Genomic DNA, 15,721 nt, shown 5'->3' on the forward strand with positions numbered 1-15,721 from the left:
ATAAAATAAAAGTTATTATTACACCCGTTACATCTATAATTTTTTTTCTCTTTTAGCTATCAAGCTATCTAACTCCCTTCCAGTTTTTTTTTACCTATTCACCTTTCCAATTAACTATCAAGCTACCTTTTTGCTACCTAGCAAGCTATCTAGCTAGCTTTTTACATCTTTTGCATGGTATGCGCTAACGTTTTCCTTTTCTGCATGTTATCAAGTTAAATGTTTGCGTCCTTGTCCAGAGCTAGCAAGCCAAGCCCACCCTAGTCACAAGCGGAGAAAATATGGCGGCTGAAACAACAACAGCAAGTCGATTTTCCTGATAGCGTAGCCGAACCATTTCTTCCAGAATCTGAAAACGTATCTCAAAAGTCAGTAGAAAAGGGTCTCATTTATTATATACAGAGTTCTATTCATAGCATCTAGGTGTCCAAAGACGCTATAACCTTGTAAGGGTGGATGCAAAATGTTGCCGATCTATCAGGAAGTCTACACATATAAATGGATTGAGATTTGTAGGAGAGTATACATTGAGTGATCCAATATATCAAACTTGTGAAATGAGTTGTGTCATTTCCATTTGTTCAAGGAGCATGTGGAAATGACATCACGAGTTTCATAAATTTTATATACTGTATCACAAATTGCTATTCATCATTACTTTGATTACTTTTATTACAAAAAAGCACGTTCGCTTGTATCTGTTTTTGTTATATGCTATTGAGGGCGCAATGATATATTTTAAAGAAAGTGCGAGTAAAACGGCCTTTTTAACTGTTTTTTTCCTCCTTCTCACACTTTTTATCCTTCTATTTCTTTCTGCCTCTCTTTGATTATCTCTGTTTGTCTCTCATTCCCTCTTCTTTCATTTCTTTCTCTCTTCTTTCCTTTCTTTGTTTCTCTCTTTATTTCTCTTTCTCTCACGTTTTTCCTCTTTCTTTCTCTCTCCTCTGTCTCTCTGATTATCTCTCCCCCTCTCTCTTTTTTCCTCTCATGGTTTCTCTGTATTTGTCTCTCTCTCGTTCCATGTCATTCTCTCCCTCTCTTTCTTCCTCTCATGGTATCTCTATATTTGTCTCTCACTTTGCCTTTTTCTCCCTCTCTCACTGTGTTTCTCTCTCATTTTCTCTCTCTCTCTCTCTCTCTCTCTCTCTCTCTCTCTCTCTCTCTCTCTCTCTCTCTCTCTCTCTCTCTCTCTCTCATTCTATGTCTCTCATTTTTTCTCTCTCTCTCTCTCTCTCTCACTCCCTTCCTTTATCTTTCTCTTTGCCTCTTTTTCCCTCTCTCTCATTGTGTGTCTCTCTCTCATTCTCTCTCTCTCTTTCTTTCTCTCTCTCTCCCTTTCTATGTCATTCTCTCTCTATCTCTCTCTTCCTATCTCCCTTTGTCTCTCACTATGCCTCTTTCTCCCTCTCTCTCATTGTGTCTCGTCTCGTTTTCTCACTCTCTCTCTCTCTCTCTCTCTCTCTCTCTCTCTCTCTTTTTTTTTCTCTTGCCCTCTCCGATTGTCTCTCTCTTCGCCTAGTTCTCCCTCTCTCTCATTGTGTCTCTCTCTCTCTCTCTCTCTCCCTCTCTCTCTCTCTCTCTCTCTCTCTCTCTCTCTCTCTCTCTCTCTCTTCCTTTGTCCCTATCTTTGCCCCTTTCTTCCTCATTAATTACCGTCACTACTCATATATTTTAAAAGATAAATCTGTTTTCTTTATCCACGCATCACCTTTTGTAAAAATGAAAGGACCAAACCTCACAACACATTTACCGTAAATGCCGAGCTTACGTTTTTCCCATTGATTTTCCCTTGGTTTGTCTTAGTTTTGTACTGCTAGAAGGCGAGTGCACGTTTGCACTGTTAGGTTATTCAAATGTCTCACTGAGTATGTTGGTATGATTTTTTTTCAGCTATATTAGTTTTACTTTATAATCATAAAATGATTACTTTAATAATCACAGTATTCATTTACTTGCTATAAATATTCTTATGTTTATCCACGTATTAGAATGAAGTATTTACTTTGTGACGGTACTTCGGGGTGTTCTTGCAAGCCTTAATTCATACCATACTCTTCTCATACAACCTTGAACATCCAGCTTGGTCCGGTCTTAAAAAAAGTTCTGTTTGTGAAAATCTGACTAGCTAACTTTTGAAAAATTCCCATCCTAGTGAAGTTGCTTTTTTTTTAAATCGACGCCCCCTTTCCTATTAGACAGGGAGAGAGACATTTTTCGATGCCTTTTCTGAGGAAGACCTTCTCCTAGTCTGCCCAGAGTATACTCTGGTCACCCTGGTCATCCTGGAAGGGGAATTACCACTTGTGAGGCCCCTTCTCAAAGTTTATTTTTTCCTCACGCTGAGGTTTTGAGTTTTTCCTTGCCTGCATGTTGGTTTAAGATCAGATAATTGTGTAATTGTAATCCTGTGCAGTCCTTTCAGACATTTTTGTGATTAAGGGCTATATACTGTAAGTAAATGTGACTTGACTTGGTTTTATTTCATTTTGTAACTTTGTAATAAAAGTCCTCTACTGAAGTTCTCACTTTAGCTTATTTTGTCTTCGTCCACATACTCAGTCCGAAGGTGAACATGACTCTACGCCAGTGTTTTTCAACCTTTTTTGAGCCAGGGCAAATTTTTTTACATTGGAAAAAATTTGCGGCACACCACTAACCAAAAATGTTATGAAATGACACTGAACAGCATGTTTAATTATAATATAATTTATAATACGCGACGTTGGATAATTTCTCACTGCACAACTGACGATCTCTCACGGCACACTAGTGTGTTGCGGCACAGTGGTTGAAAATCACTGCTCTACGCCAACAGTACTTACACACACAAAAAAGGGCACCTCTCCTATAAGAAATGATCTTGGGTTAGAAAACACTGAGGTCCTTGGAGACCCATTTATCCACCTATCCCTTTTCTGCACCTGCTTATCTTCACTAGGATCACGGGCAAAACCATTCACTCACACACTTATATTCGTAGCGACAATACTTGCCTGTTGACTCGCCATGCATTTTTTAAGGATGAATATGCAAACCCCACACAGGGAGCATGGCGTCTGAAATTGAAACTTGAGCTGTGATCAAGACACGCTTACACATTGTTTTTGCGTGAATGAACAACTACATAGCTTGGTACAAAACTGCAATATTTCACCCAAAAAAGAGAAAATATCACATGCAACCTCAGGCTAAAGATACAGCATAATGGTAAAAAGACCCCATTCGTTCATACTTGAGGCCTCTCGCCCAGGTAATTAGAAGCTTTATCGAAGTACAAGTATAGCAAAAAAATATCTTCAGCACACCAAAAGAATTGATAGACAGGGAAAAGAAAATGACTTTTCCCTCTCCCTTTACTATGTGCCCCCTTCAGTAAGACGAGGTAGCATTAGTGGAGGAGTCCTTCTTTGGCGAGGCGACCAGGGACCGTTACGATGAGAGGCGCAGCAGGCTACCCTTCTTACCTTTTACCGACTCATCAAGCCAGCAAACATTTGACCATGTTACAATAAGAAGTCTGCTCCACCGCATTTGATTGTCCAGCCTAATGATAAGATGAAGAGGCCAGCAATGAGGATGCAGCACGGGGTACCATTTGAATGGGGCAGGGGTCTCCATCCTATTTAAAGCTGAGAGCTGCTTTTTTGTTACTAATTAGCGCCGTTCGATATGAATGAATGAATTTCTACAAAAGCAACTTATCATGTGCTTACTATGTGTTTAGTAGGTTGCCACATAGAAGATTAAGCACGAGAGCCTACACTAGTAGATTGGAAGTAAAGTGAGGAAGAGAGAAAGAGAAAATGAGAGAAATAAAGAAAGAAAGAGAGAGCATGAGAGAGAGAGAGAGAAGAGGAAAAAAAAGAAATTAATTCAAATATTCATTTTTTTCTTTCCTTTTTTCTGTTTTCTTTCATTTCCTTTCTTTTTGTCTTTTTTCGTACTTTTGTCCCATTTGGTTGTTTTTCTTTATTTTTATTTTTCCTACGAAAATGGCTAGGCATAAAATGAGAAAAATCGTCATGTTTTGCCACTTTGAGTCTCAATGACTTCCAATCTTCTTATTTGTTTTTACTTGCACTACACAATACAGTGACATCTAGTGTTTAGATATTACACATTGTTCCTTTAATTTAACTCATTGGACCACATTCAAACTGGAAATTGACAGAAATAGCAATAAAATTGAAATGATTGGTTAAATGATTCAAAATGGTTTGCTTGCTTTTTGATTCCTGGACTTCTTTTTTTAAAGGTGAGGTGCAGCATTTTAAAACTTAAGGCTGCAATTGTGATTTTAAGCCAGGAGATGGCAGCAGAGGTACACATAATCCGTGTGTATTTCTTAGACACGCACAGAAAAACTATTTTTCATCTCTTAGGGGGTTTGTTCCACCCCGGAAAGGCCTGATAAAAGTAAGATAAAAGCACGAAAATAAAGCACAATGGCTCTTTGAAGTCAGTTTTGCAAGATTAACACATACGTTATTTTAGAGAAAATATTTGTTATGCTTTTGACTTTTTAAGAACATCTAAAGCTGTTCACCCCGCCTCTAAGTAAATACCATTAAATATTCTCTGGTTGACAAATGGTAGTCAGAAAATATAGTGACAGTTGTTTGGGCTTTGGTGACATCAGGCAGACACACTTAAAACTTCAGGCCATTGTGGCTTATTTTCTTTAGGGCTTCTTACAGAATTGTCTCGCGGGCCAGATTTAATGTGTCACCGTATGACAAAGTTGGGTTACATAGACTCAGTATTCCAATAAAATATTATCCTACTAGAAAACCATAAAGACCCAACACTGGTGAGCTATTTTCAAAAAAGTTTTACGAGCATCTTAGCTGTCCTTAGGGCACTCCTTGGGGCCTGCGGGCACCATGTTGGAGACCATTGGAAAGGAGGTTTGGACAAGAACACGCTCCTAATAACCAAAACCAAAACGGAACCCCTAATGGAGTCTGCACCTACACATCTATTGACTTTGTGTATTCATTAAATGAGCTCAAGGGAAAAGTTTGTACCTTTTGAAAGCTATCCTGACTTACTTGGCTTGTTAATGCCAACAAAAAGCAGCCATATAGCGAACACAGTCGGAGGACACCACATGCTGCGGGAGCCTTTCAGACACGGCTATAATAAGAATGCAGTGGTGAAAAGCTTTTTCTAAATGCACCAAAGGTAGGAAAAGCTAGGTGGGGGGAGCAAAGCAAAGAATGGGGATGAAGACATCTTTTTTTCTTCTTCTTCTTTTATTACCACAAATGAATAACGGGCTGATGAAATTGCCATAAAGACTTACCGTTGTGACTTAAAAAAACACCGAGGTGAGGAAGAAAAGTACTAGATTGATTTTTTTCACTCGAGAAAAGACACGTTTCTTAACATTTTGGAGGTAATAAGACATCTGAGTGTAAAAATGTAAGAGCATTGTCCCGGATCAATAAAAAGACCAGTTTTTTTCCCTCATGTTATTAGTTAAAGTAAGAAGGCTTTCTCGAATGTTTTTAAGGGTGCTGGATTAATTATTCAAGGTCTTATTTGATTCCCTTTTTTAGATTACTTTCAAACAATCAATTTACTATTTCTATTCGTAAATGGACTGCCTCTATATAGCTCTTTTCAAGTCACTGAAGACCTCCGAAAGTGCTTTACAATGAGCTTCACACTTACACGATCACACACGCACACACAAACACCCGTAGCGGCGTCGGCTATGCAATTGCCTTCCTGCGCATCGGGGCATTAAGGGTTCAGTGTCTCTTCGACATTTAACTTTGAGGACCTGGGACTCTAACTTGTGATATTAGCAAAAAAAAAAAAATCTGATTTACGATTATAAGTTCTCTTTTTAAAGTAGTCTGCTGTTAGGATCTGGTAGGCCACCCTACCCCAGCGGGTGCCCGCGGGATTTGGAACTGGGTGAAGGACTTTCCAGTCATCACATGCCTGCCGCTAATCATCCTGACCCTTCATAATGACATTTCAGACAACACACGTCGTCGGGTCAATTAATTTGTCATTGTTACACATGATTTGGTTTTTGGTTTGTTGTTAGGATATTTTGTTAGTACTTTAGTGACCACGCTTTTGGTTGTTCCTTTTATCTCTGTTTCCGGTTTGGTCTTTGTTTCTGGTTTGGACATTGTCAGGTTTTGTTTTGTTTGGACATGTCAATTTTTGTGAACCCTTGTTTGTTTGTCACTTTGTACCTCCTTTTGTTAGTAAATACCATGCCTGTTTTTGAGCAACTTTGTCTTAGTTCCTGCTTCTCAGACTTGGGTCCACCCCACAAAACCAGCCTAACTCCTCCACAGCACAATGAAATTCAGCCATGTGATCTTTTAAAGTCAGTCTATTAACATGTTTGGCGCTCAGTTTACTACTTCGATAATCTTCTTATTTTCCCTCGCCTTGTCCCTGACCAATCAGGGGTCGGCTTCCATGCACACACATGCGGCTGTGCACATTAAATGAAGTACCAGATCTACCCAACTGATGTGTTGCAACATCTCGTTGGGAGTCATTAGGTGACCAAACCCCCCAATTCCAACCCTTAACGCCGAGCGCCAAGCAGGGAGTCAATGGGTACCAAATTGTACTTAAACTAAAAAAGGGTGATTAAATACAGTTCTGTATGATTAGCACATTCGCCTAGCACGTGAAAAGTCCCCGGTTCTAGACCGGGTGGAAAGATATGTTGGCCTGGAGAGGGATGGGTGCCACCAGGCTGTACTTGCCCAAGACACACCACAGGAATGGTGCCCCTACAACCTTAGGGATTAAAGGATTCAACCAACCAACCATTGAGCAACAAACTGAATAAATCCACAAAATGTATTATGTACCAAAAAGAAGATCCTTTTTAAGAAATGGAAATCTCATGTAATAAATAGTTGTAAAAATAAAAGATGTAAATGTAAATGGTCTGCATTTATATAGTGCTTTTCTAGTCAATGAAGACCTCTCAAAGCGCTTTACAATGTGCTTCACACTTACCCATTCACACACACTCACACACCGATAGCAACGTCAGCCATGCAAGGCAAATGCCAAATTTTTCTTCGTTTCTATTTTCTTTTTCGCAAAGTATGAATTTCATTTTGCAGGGAAACGTGGTTCTTTACTGTGCATAGGACAAACACTTGAATTTAAAAACAGACTCATCACAGAAACATCAAGATCAGTCTGAAACAAGATACTGGGAAAATATAAAGCCGGGTTAGCTCACCAAAGTTGTCTTGCAGCCATCACGTTTAATAATAATACGCAACCATGGTCCTCTTACATCCGTGAGTGTAGTAAATCCAACCGTGCAAAATATTTACATACTCCAAAACACGCAATAATGCCGACAAATAAAAGAAAAAAGCATCTGCATCGATGGACGTTGCTTGTTGCTAGCTGTTTGTTTAGCCCCATAATTCCTGTTTACAAATACAGACTAGAAAAATGTTTTCAACAGGCCGTAGAGCAACCTAACTTGTGAGTTACATCTTTTTTGACCAATTGCAGGCTTTGTTTTACGTTGTTTTAGCACAAACCTGTAAATGCTAAAAAGGAAACGCCTCCTTTACTTCCAAATAACTTTAGCAAATAGTGATCAATTCAAACGATTATTGACAAATTGGTTAGGAAATGAAACGCCGGTATATATATATATATATACCCCAATATATACCGCGGACTATTTGTCCTACGAGGGAAAATCTAGTCGGCGGCTCCTTGATGTGTGGGCCGAGCAACTTTTCCAATGTTACATTCATTCCAATTTGAAAAACTAACTAGAGTTGCAGGAAAGCCAGCACAATGTAACTTGATTTGATGTTTAGACATGTTGGATAATAGTTTGGTTGCCACACGAAGGATTAATGTTATTTACTGTTATCCCAAGAGAGGCTCACAGACTTTGTGTGATTGCTCAGACCCGTGAAAGATTAGAGGGAACATTTCCCCGAATATAATATTCTCTTTTGGATGTAAAAAAACCAATGTCTTAATTGAGACATTTCTTCTAGCAATAATTGTCAGGTAAAGTCGTGTTTATTTCTAAAGCCCTTTTTTATAAGGAGTCTTAAAGGGCTGCACAGACCGCAGATTATTGCAAACCACAGACTAAGATTACACTACCCCCTGATATGAAACCTACATGAGGGCAAGGAAAAACTCAAAAACTTCAACATGAGGAAAATGAAAAAACCTTGAGAAGGGACCACACATGAGGTAATCCAGCTTCCAGGATGACCAGGCTGCAATAGATGTTGCAATAACAAATAATACACAGATATTGTCTACATAAAATATAGGTTATTTATATGATATAGAATATAAGTGTGTTTTAAGCCTAGATTTAAACGGTTCCACAGAAGTTGCAGAACGAACCTCAGTGGGTAGAGCATTCCACAGCAATCTAATAATAAATAATAAACCATAATCTGGATCCTTTCATATTTACTGTATGAGCACAAACGTTATATGATCAATATTTACAATACAGAATAGTCAATGCACCCTGAAACCGGCTGGGCCCTGTGACTGACTGGCAAACAGTTGAGGATGTCTCTTGCCCACTGCCTGAAGATAGCTGGGATGGGCTCCAGCGCCTCCGCGACCCTACTTAGGATAAGCAGTACAGATAATGGATGGATGGACGGATGGCATAGTCAACGGTTAGTGTGAGCTAAGCACGGTATTGAATTGAAATGAATTGTCTTTATTGTCATTGATAACAACGTAGTGAAACATTGTATGCAACAAGATTAGACATGGCACCCCAAGGCAAACACGTGAAAAATACTTTAAAGAAAAATAAGATCAGAGACTGTCAGGATAAATAGACAAAACTATTGGCAACGCAGGCTTCACCTGAGAATTTACTTAGCAAAATGGCGACCTCTGCTGATTTTGCTGTGCAATGGGTATAGTACATTTTAGCTCCCCATTGTGTGAACTGAAATTGGGTTTACTGTACTCTTTTGTGGAATAAGTTTCAGTTAAATAACATAATATATTTCTTTTTTCCTTTACAGGACAGAAACAAAGTTTTTATTCTTTTATTTTTTAATGCTTTCGCGGTAAGTTGAGCTCCGGTTATCTCTTTAACGTCCCTTGAATCTAAGGTATAATTTATTCAGGTAAGAAAACGGCAGTGATCCTTATTGGCATTGTGTTAGGTTTTATTTTTTTCTTGGGATTGTGACATTTGTGTCATAATTATTGAAGGATTTTATATTTCGTACGATCAAATACAAATTGCATTTATCGAGTGCAATGAAGATTTTTCACTGGCCACGCCGTTCCGGATGCGAATGTTTTGTTTAGTTCTGTCTATAACAGGACTCTGACGGAGAAGGCCAAGACGCAGGACGGCAGGCACTTCGGAGGACAGGATTCGAACTGCGATCTCTTGACCCCAAGACGAGCGCTCTACCTCCTGACCCACTGCTATTGGTTTGAGTGTGTGTGTGAATGAGTAAACGTAAAGCATTGTAAAGCGCTTTGGGAAGTCTTCATTGACTTCAAAAGCGCTATATAAATGCAGATCATTTATTTCATGTCAACCCTAACCCTAGCCCGAACCCTAACCCGGTGGAAACAGTTTGACACCACAGAGTTAGAATTTAAACAAAATGTAAGCATATTCATTACATTCATGAAGCAAGTCGAATCTTTTGATGATTATACATTATTGCGATTAAAGGGAAAACATGACACGAATCATTACCGGTACTTTTGTTTGTCAAACAAAATTAAAACAGATACACTCCCATTCCACTCAGAAAAAAATGCATTCGTGAAACAGGTTAAAAACCACTGTATGGCAGCAATTATTATTTTAATTTGTCAAACAAAATTTAAAGACTGACGTAAAAAAGCATATATTATTTTGAAGGGGATTTTATGTTGTAGTTCCGGAGGTCACCACACGTAACGAGAAGTACTTCAAGTAGTATGCTTCTTATGTCATTTTCAATGCCATAAGCACTTAGACCACAATGGAAGCTGCAAATACTGGTACAATATTTTATTATTATTATTGTTACAGTTTTTACATCACTCGTTTGCAAGTAAAATGTATATAGATGCAAAAATCCAAGACAAATGCTATTTCTTACCAGCAACAGTCAGTGTAGCAAACTGTGTTATTGACTCAAAACCAGATACCGGGTATAAAGATGTCCAGTTGAGTGGGGCGATTCCTGAAACCCGGCAATTAAAGTCGGTGAAAGATTGGCCATTTTGCATTATTCGACTCAATACCTCAAAAACGAATTGTCTTACAACGCATGTATATTAATTTATAAGGGTTACTAAAGAGCACAGCGACGGTCAGCATTACAGTTTATGCTGTAAGTAGTTATTACATTGTCCTGCGTGTGTGTCAAACAGATGGACACAGTTAGGAATTATACCTGTCAAGCTCCAGGGCTCCATGCCCTTACAAACTGTCGTATTTTCCCTTATAAAATACAAAAAAATCAAATAAACCTTACACCATATTTTTTTTTCCAAACGTGTTTATTTATGTAGTTTAACATGTTCTATTGTGCATGTGTTTCGTTATATCATATATATTGTAATATATACTGTTGTGAGATACTGAGTTGCTCAGTTTATTATAAAAAAAAGTTCAAAAATTAAGTAGCTTGGGTGTTCACTGTAGAAGGAAAAAAATACATGCAAATATAATTAAGTAGAATAATACATTTTCTTATTCAAATTATTAACTCATTTTCTGCGTTAAATTATTGTTGGTAATATACTGATTAAAGGGATAACCACAAATCTGTCTTTTTTCATTTTCTCCTTTTATATGTCCCTTTTTTCTTAACTTCTTTAAACAACATAATAATTCGTAATATAATGCATCAAAGCAAGTGAGCCGTTTGAGAGCTCTTCAATGAGCTGAGCCGAAAAATCCGGTTTTCTAAAAAGAGACGGACTTCCTTTCACTACACAACTAACACAGAATGATTCATGATGGGATATCCCCAGGCGGCAGACGCATGTGCACAGTAGCATCAAACTGCTCGCTTCGTTTGCAAGGAAAAAAAACTATACCGAGATAGAGGCTACCGCGGCGAACTGGTTTGACTTGATTGATTTGCCGTTTCGTGATAGTCGGTGTATACCAGATGGTAGCCATAATTGACAATTTTGTGTTTCTCCGCAAAGATTTTCTCGTACGTCGTACACGTCTTAAAATGCATAATAAACGTACTTTGTACGGCAAAAACTTAGAGGTTGACAGATATGAATTATCTTGTTTAAATTGTAATATTAATCAACTCAATTCACCTGCTAGGGTGTTTGCTGTATTACTGAGGTTAGATCGTCAGAATCAGAATCACCTCTATTTTCATTGTATATCTATAACGAGGTTACGTTTGCACTCCAGTTGGCAAAACAATATACAATTTAAAGACTGATGGATAAAGAATAAATAGTATGTGTTCACCTCTAATATAAAATATTTATATCTGACATCTGAGAATCTTTCACAACATTATGGAAATTTAGGCAACTGTAAATACGTAAACAGTATAATTTAAAACCTCCAACAGTACAAAAATAAATAAAGTAAGGACTTTTTCCTGCTATTAAATACTTCTCCAAATAAGATACTTAATTCTAAACAGTAATGGGAAAGAAGTCAAGAGCATCTAAAGTAAAAACTACATAATCGGAATGTTGCACTTGAACTTGAATATTGCACTTAAAACAGTATACATGACAAATGAAAGGTCTTCCATTGCACAAAGTTATAGAAATGGAGTGAACTGTAAATAAAGAAACGGTACAATGTAAAACCTTTTAACAGTAAAAAAGTGAATACGGTAAAGAACTTTTCTGCAATGAAATACTTCTACTGCATAACTGTTTTAGAATTAAGTAAAGAGCATCCACAGTAAAAAAAAACAGTACATCACCAGGGTATTGCACTTAAAACTGTAACAGTCAACGTGACCACTAAAAAAATCTTCCATAGCACAAAATTATGGAAATTAAGTCCAGTTTTTGAGTTTTTCCTTGCCCTCATGTAGGTTTTAGATCAGGGGATGGTGCAATAGTAAGTCTGTGGTTTGCAATAATCTGTGGTGTGTGCAGCCCTTTGAGACTCTTTGTGATTAAGGGCTATACAAATAAGCATGACTTGACTTGACAGTGTAAATAAGTAAACTGTACATTGCAAACAGTTAACAGTAGACAAGTAAATAAAGTCTATACATTTTCTGCAATGAAATACTTCTTCTGCAAATAAAATACTTCTTCTTGTTAATGTTATATCGGTGCCTACATAATGTTTCAATGCGCTACTCTCTTGCTAATTTAACTAAATGTGTTTAGCAAGTGTATCATCTAAAAACGATACAAATTGGAATCAAATATTGCTACTTGTATTATGTTTACTTTTGGAATTGTGTTTTTATTCTGATGTAGAGAAGATTCACCTTAGACATGTGGAGACTGATGTTCTCATCCCTAAACTAATGAGGGAAAAAGCCAAGGAGCGCTGCGCCAACATGGTTCAAGGTTTGTGCCCGCATGTGTACAGTATTCCATTGCCATTTCACGGTTTGACTTTTGCAACCTCTCTGCAAAGCGTATTTTGTCCCTTAAAAGGTTACATGGATAAATATATATAGGGACTTGGGGAATTATGACATCACTTTACACAGCTCAGTACACTCAAATCAATCACATCTCAGCTTTCTGTTTACTAGGCGCTGATTAGAGCAATCCGAATGAATTGTTTTGATCACGAGTGACTAAACACCAACCGATATGGGTTTTTCTGGGACGATACTGATACCAATTGAGAGGAGGCCAGTAACCAATATTTGGTGCCGGTATTCATTTCCTGTAATAGTTTAAAAAAAAAGACATTTTTATTAATGCAAAATAAAAAGAAGAATATTTGTTTGAAATTTAACTTTAAGGGGAGGAGTATAAGCATAGAGAGATATCCGTCAAATTCCCAAATATTGGTATTGATAATCGCCCTGCCCAATAATCGGTGGGGTTTAAGTAAAAATTGTGGTGATTAAGTCAAGTCAAGTCACATTTATTTATATAGCCCTTAATCACAAAAATGTCTCAAAGGACTGCACAGGGTTACAATTACAAAATTACACAATTACCTGATCTTAAACCAGCATTACACTGTTGATTCTTTGAAAGTGGATGTAGCTTTCTATTTGAAAAAATAAAATTTGGTCATCATTATCTGCAGTTATGGACTAAAATCTGGTGCACCATTTCGTTTAAATTAGTTTAAATTCTTGCTGTTCTGGCGTTTTAAATGAAATGGCTCATTCTATCAGTGTTTTTTAAAACTGTGGTTAGCTCTTATGTCCCATCCACACTGACATGTATTTTTTTGTCCAGCTTTCAGCCACTGTTGCAAAGAATCAGGGTTCTTAATGGTGTTCAAGTGTCGAGAGGAAAACAGTGCTCTGAAAGCCTGTCTGACACAACAGTGAGTAACCTACAGTTTTTGTCACACTGTCCTTCTTTATACTGCAAGAACATAATGCCCTTTATAAACGAGTAGCAAACAATACATCACCACGATCAGTCCATTATTCAAGAAGCAGCTGCTACAGACGTCAAACTCCACAATGTTCCCAATGCTCTACATGGCGTTTGGGACTAACCCGGTTGGAAGGAGCAAACCACAAGCGAGGTCATTAGGCAACTAGACATATCGACATTTATCTTCAGACATGAAATGCAATATTGTCATTCACCACTATCAGTAATGTGCCATGGTTGTTTCCTTCTTGATTTAAAACTGGGCTTCGTTGCTGTGTCTGTTCTTTTTACAAGTTGTGGACACAGAAAAGCCGGGACACAGAAAAAGAGGCCAGACAAGGAGAACGAGAGATATCTTGTTATTTCTATCGTCTAAAAATGGAAACTGGAGATGTTCAAAGAGCAAAACCCAAACTAGATCATCAGTAAGCATCAAAACACATAAAAACATCCTGCTTTTGCATTGAAACAAAATGAATAGGAACATTTTCATGAACACGTGTTAAGAATCACAGTCCGACAAAAATCACATTGACTAAGAATGAGCCTGCTGTAAAGTGTAATTCAACATCATTCATAAATAAGCAACTAGATTGAATAAGAAGTTACTAATTTAATAAATACGAACAAAAGTAATATGTTACACCACTATTAAATAAATCAATAACCAAACGAGAGTTAAACATGCGTAAAACTCAGCCTTCTAATAATTACAAATGACTCAAACAAGAAAAAAAAAGAAATATAAACACTCTCATGTTCAAATAAAAAGCAATAGCTTAGTGTAAATACAATAAATGTCAATCATGAACAAATATATTTTACAAACTGAACCGGGTTTCAGTGACGTTCCCTCCTCCGCACGACGAGAGGAGAGCGGAGAGGTAGATGAAAAAAGGCAGAAACCCAGCCGGGAGACAGAGTGCTAAAAAAGAAAAGCAGTGAGGAGCCATTGATTTTAAAAAAAAAAGCAGCGAGAAAGAGAGTGTTGAATAAAAAAGAAAAGAAAAAAAAGGCAGCGAGAAACCCGGCCCAAGCACGAACTAGTCATTGACTTTCTAGGCACGACCTGACCTGAATTTCATGTAAAGGTAAGGTTCACGCTTCAGATCTATCCTCTACAGAGTTGTATCTGTACATTTAACATTAAATATATGCTTCTGGCAAGAAACATACAGGTTTGGAGAGAGGCAGAATACATATAACGGCGTTATGTAAGAATGTAATTATATTCTGTTACAATTACAAAAACAAATACGTAATCGAATGACAGGTACATTTTGCGGAAAAAAAAGTATTACTTTGTAGGATTGCTAATTGATTTAAAAGTATATTTACTGGAGCTGCAACCAACAACTGTTTTCATAATCAATGAATCAGTCGATTATTTTTTCCGATTATTCAATGAACTTTATTTCTCAAAGACATATATATCCTTATCCTTATTTAAATATTGAAGTTTTCGACGGAAAAAAAATAATGCACAAAACAAGAGAATATTCAATAATATGAAACAAAAAAGTGTTTGTGAATTAACAAAGAAGAACAATGACGGGTGGATAATTTTTTTAAAAAGTCAGCGAGAGAGGAGCCTTGCCCAACCGGAACATAACGATTGACATTTTAGGCCCGACCCTGCCTGAAATTCGGAAGTTGGGCTTGGGCTTTCAATAGTATCTCTGGTGTGAGCTCGTACTTTTGGGCATGCTTCGGTGTGTGCATTACTCAGAAGTTCTTACAGGAGTTTTGTCTTTTTTCTCTCACCAGCTACAAAGACCCCGAGTTTTTTGAGATTTGCAAGGAGGAATACATCCAGGAAAAAATGGAGTTCGAAAGGACGGGTATCCCTTCTAAGAACAAGAAGCAAAAGATCCCAACAAGCATGTAAGCACCAGATGACACATTTTGCTCAACCGTCGTCATCAAGACTGAAATGGTTCGGAAGCAAAGAAGACCCGCCCCCTTTTTTTTTCTTAAAATTTGATTGTGCGAAGAAAATGTATTCATATTGCATATTGAAAGTAACTTGATGTAAATATGTCTTGATAACATTAAAAATTCAAAAAGGTGTCTGTTATACCTTTTATGGATCATGTATCATACAGGCCGCCTGGAATTCTTTTCTGTTTTTTGGCCATGAAAAAGTCAGAAATCATGTTGAAAGTGATTACTTGCCTGT

The 15,721-nt window shown here is 37.5% G+C and overlaps 1 protein-coding gene across 1 annotated transcript; it reads left to right on the forward strand.

Moving 5' to 3' along the window:
* Nucleotides 1-9,900: 9,900 nt before the first annotated feature.
* cmc1 (C-x(9)-C motif containing 1) lies at nt 9,901-15,610 on the forward strand. The gene is made up of 4 exons (XM_088327883.1): nt 9,901-10,020; nt 12,448-12,540; nt 13,396-13,486; nt 15,310-15,610. The coding sequence occupies exons 1-4, from the start codon at nt 10,002-10,004 to the stop codon at nt 15,428-15,430; spliced, it is 324 nt and encodes a 107-aa protein (XP_088184009.1). The 5' UTR covers nt 9,901-10,001; the 3' UTR covers nt 15,431-15,610.
* The last annotated feature ends 111 nt before the right edge of the window (nt 15,611-15,721 follow it).

Source organism: Urocampus carinirostris, chromosome 2, assembly GCF_059441175.1.
Source record: "Urocampus carinirostris isolate Australia breed hairy pipefish chromosome 2, RoL_Ucar_1.0, whole genome shotgun sequence".
NCBI lineage: Eukaryota > Metazoa > Chordata > Actinopteri > Syngnathiformes > Syngnathidae > Urocampus > Urocampus carinirostris.